Source organism: Myotis davidii, unplaced genomic scaffold (assembly GCF_000327345.1).
Source record: "Myotis davidii unplaced genomic scaffold, ASM32734v1 scaffold77, whole genome shotgun sequence".
Lineage (NCBI taxonomy): Eukaryota > Metazoa > Chordata > Mammalia > Chiroptera > Vespertilionidae > Myotis > Myotis davidii.
In genome coordinates this window covers 3,200,573-3,202,832 of record NW_006289713.1, presented here as the reverse complement: position 1 = coordinate 3,202,832, position 2,260 = coordinate 3,200,573, and the positions used below count along the sequence as shown (strand labels likewise).

Below are 2,260 nucleotides of genomic sequence, written 5' to 3'. Positions count from 1 at the left end.
GGGATGGTAAGTACTTACCGATGAAAGGAGCTGTGCTGTAGAGTTGAGTGTATGGTTTCTGCCCTCAGGGAGCATGTAGTCTAGGTGGGAAAGTAATTTCTTTTGTAAATAATTACTTGTAAATACATAATCTGATATAATAAAGAGGTAATATGCAAATTGACTGTCACACCCTCACACAAGATGGCCACCCCCATGTGGTCACACAGGAGAGGGCAGTTGTGGGCGATCAGGCCTGCAGGGGAGGGCAGTTGGGGTGAGCAGGCCAACAGGGGAGGGCAGTTGGGGGGGACCAGGCCTGCAGGGGAGGGAGGGCATTTGGGGGGGACCAGGCAGGCAGTTGGGGGCGACTGGGCCGGCAGGGGAGCAGTTAGGCGTCAATCAGGCTGTCAGGGAAGTGGTTAGGGGGTGATCAGGCTGGCAGGCAGAAACGGTTAGGGGCATTCAGGCAGGCAGGCTCCCAACTCCTAAACCGGCAGTCGGACATTCCCCGAGGGGTCCCAGATTGGAGAGGGTGCAGGCTGGGCTGAGGGACACCACGACCACCACCAACCCCAACCCCCTTCCTCCCCCAGTGCATGAATTTCATGCACCGGGCCTCTAGTATAAAGTATAATAAGATAAAAAATATTACAGTGACATTGATTACTGAGTTCTTCAGGACATCCTCTTTTTCAAGTACTATATTTGGATCTCTGATCGAGAGATCACATTTGGAATGATATGGTCTCATTTTTGTTTTGGAAAGTAAGGTCTCTCTAGGCCTAATCAAAGTGTTTCAGGATCAGGAAGAAAATAACTGACTCTATTCCAGACACAATGCTAGGCTCAGGGATGACACCTCACACCAGGGGTGGCCCTGCCCCAGAAGGTGCCCTGTGGATAGGATGGCAGTGCTCTTGGGCATAGCAGTGGGCTGTGTTGTGGTTCAGGTCTGTGCTGGAAGCCAAGGGGAAGCAAAACAGAGGAGCTCAGAGAGAGGGTGGATTTGAGTAGGAGAGATGGAGTATGGGCATAGCCTTGGCTGAAAGATCCACTAGGTAAACTTTGGTAGGTGAGAGTTTTATTACTGGTGGAGACAACAGTGTGGTGGTTTTCTGGGGTGTGTGAGCTGAGACCCCATGGGGAGCAGGTGGAAGATAGGATGTATTCTGTGGGCAGTAGGGGACCATTGGAGACTTTTGGCTTGGGGATGATGTGTTTAAGCCATTTTAGGAAGGTGACTTTGGAGGTAGTGTGAGGAATGGATTGATAAAGTGAGAGGCTCTCAGGTAGGGGCTAGACAGAAGCAATGAGCATTTTTTGGGCTGTTTCTCAATTCTTCAAAAATGCTAACCTTTTGGTGGTTTGGGGCAAGAAGAACCCTATATTAAAAACAAAATTTGTGGACATCTGATGCTCTCTTTTCATTTTTGTTTGTATTATTCTCACCCGAGCATATGTTTATTGATTTTAGAGAGAGAGAGAAAAAGGAAGGGGGGGGGGGAGAGAGAGAGAAAGAGAAAGTGAAAGAAACATCACTGTGAGAGCGAAATATTGACATGTTCCAGGCATAGAATCCACAACCTAGGTATGTGCCCTAACTGGGAATTGAACCGACAACCTTTTGGTGCACAGGATGACGCTCCAACCAACTGACCCACCTGGCCGGGGCCTGATGTGCTCTTGAATATATATGGTCAGCAGTTTTCATTTCACAGGTCACAATCATTAATCTCCCTCTACGCTCTGTGTTTGTTTTGTAGGTGACAGAATCCTAGCCCTGTGTGAGTTTGATTCTTGCTTGTTGACTGGCCCCTCTCCTCTCCTTCTGGATGATGTCAGAACAGGATCTGGCGGACGTGGTGCAGATTGCAGTAGAAGACCTGAGTCACCATCACCCAGGTATAGAGCTATGTGAGAGCAGATGGACTTTGTTCTATTTTTTAAAAATCCAAAAGTGTGCCCAGCTGGTGTGGCTCAGTGGTTGAGCATCTACCCATGCACCAAGAGGTCACCGGTTTGATTCCTGGTCAGGGCACATGCCCCATGTATGGGGTCAGTCCCCAGTGGGGGAGCGTGCAGGAGGCAGATGATCAATTTTGATTCTTTCCCATTGATGTTTGTATCTATCTCCCTTCCTCTCTCAAATAAAAAAGACCATATTTAAAATAAAAATAAAAATCCAAAAGTGCTTCCAGAAGTTTTCTTCAGTCTTTTAAAGAAAGAAAAAGTGATGCATGCACTGTGTGAAAGGTCCATTCTCACATGGGTAGCCTTC

General features: G+C 47.9%; 1 protein-coding gene across 8 annotated transcripts in view; it reads left to right on the top strand.

Annotated features, from left to right (window-relative positions):
• BANP (BTG3 associated nuclear protein) overlaps positions 1-2,260 on the top strand; it is a 147,753-nt gene that overhangs the window by 27,255 nt on the left and 118,238 nt on the right. For all 8 annotated transcript variants that reach the window (XM_006762204.2, XM_006762201.2, XM_006762202.2 and 5 more), the window contains one exon: positions 1,746-1,884. In XM_006762204.2, the coding sequence (XP_006762267.1) occupies positions 1,815-1,884 (70 nt within the window). In that variant the 5' untranslated portion in view covers positions 1,746-1,814. The remainder of the gene's footprint in view (positions 1-1,745; positions 1,885-2,260) is intronic.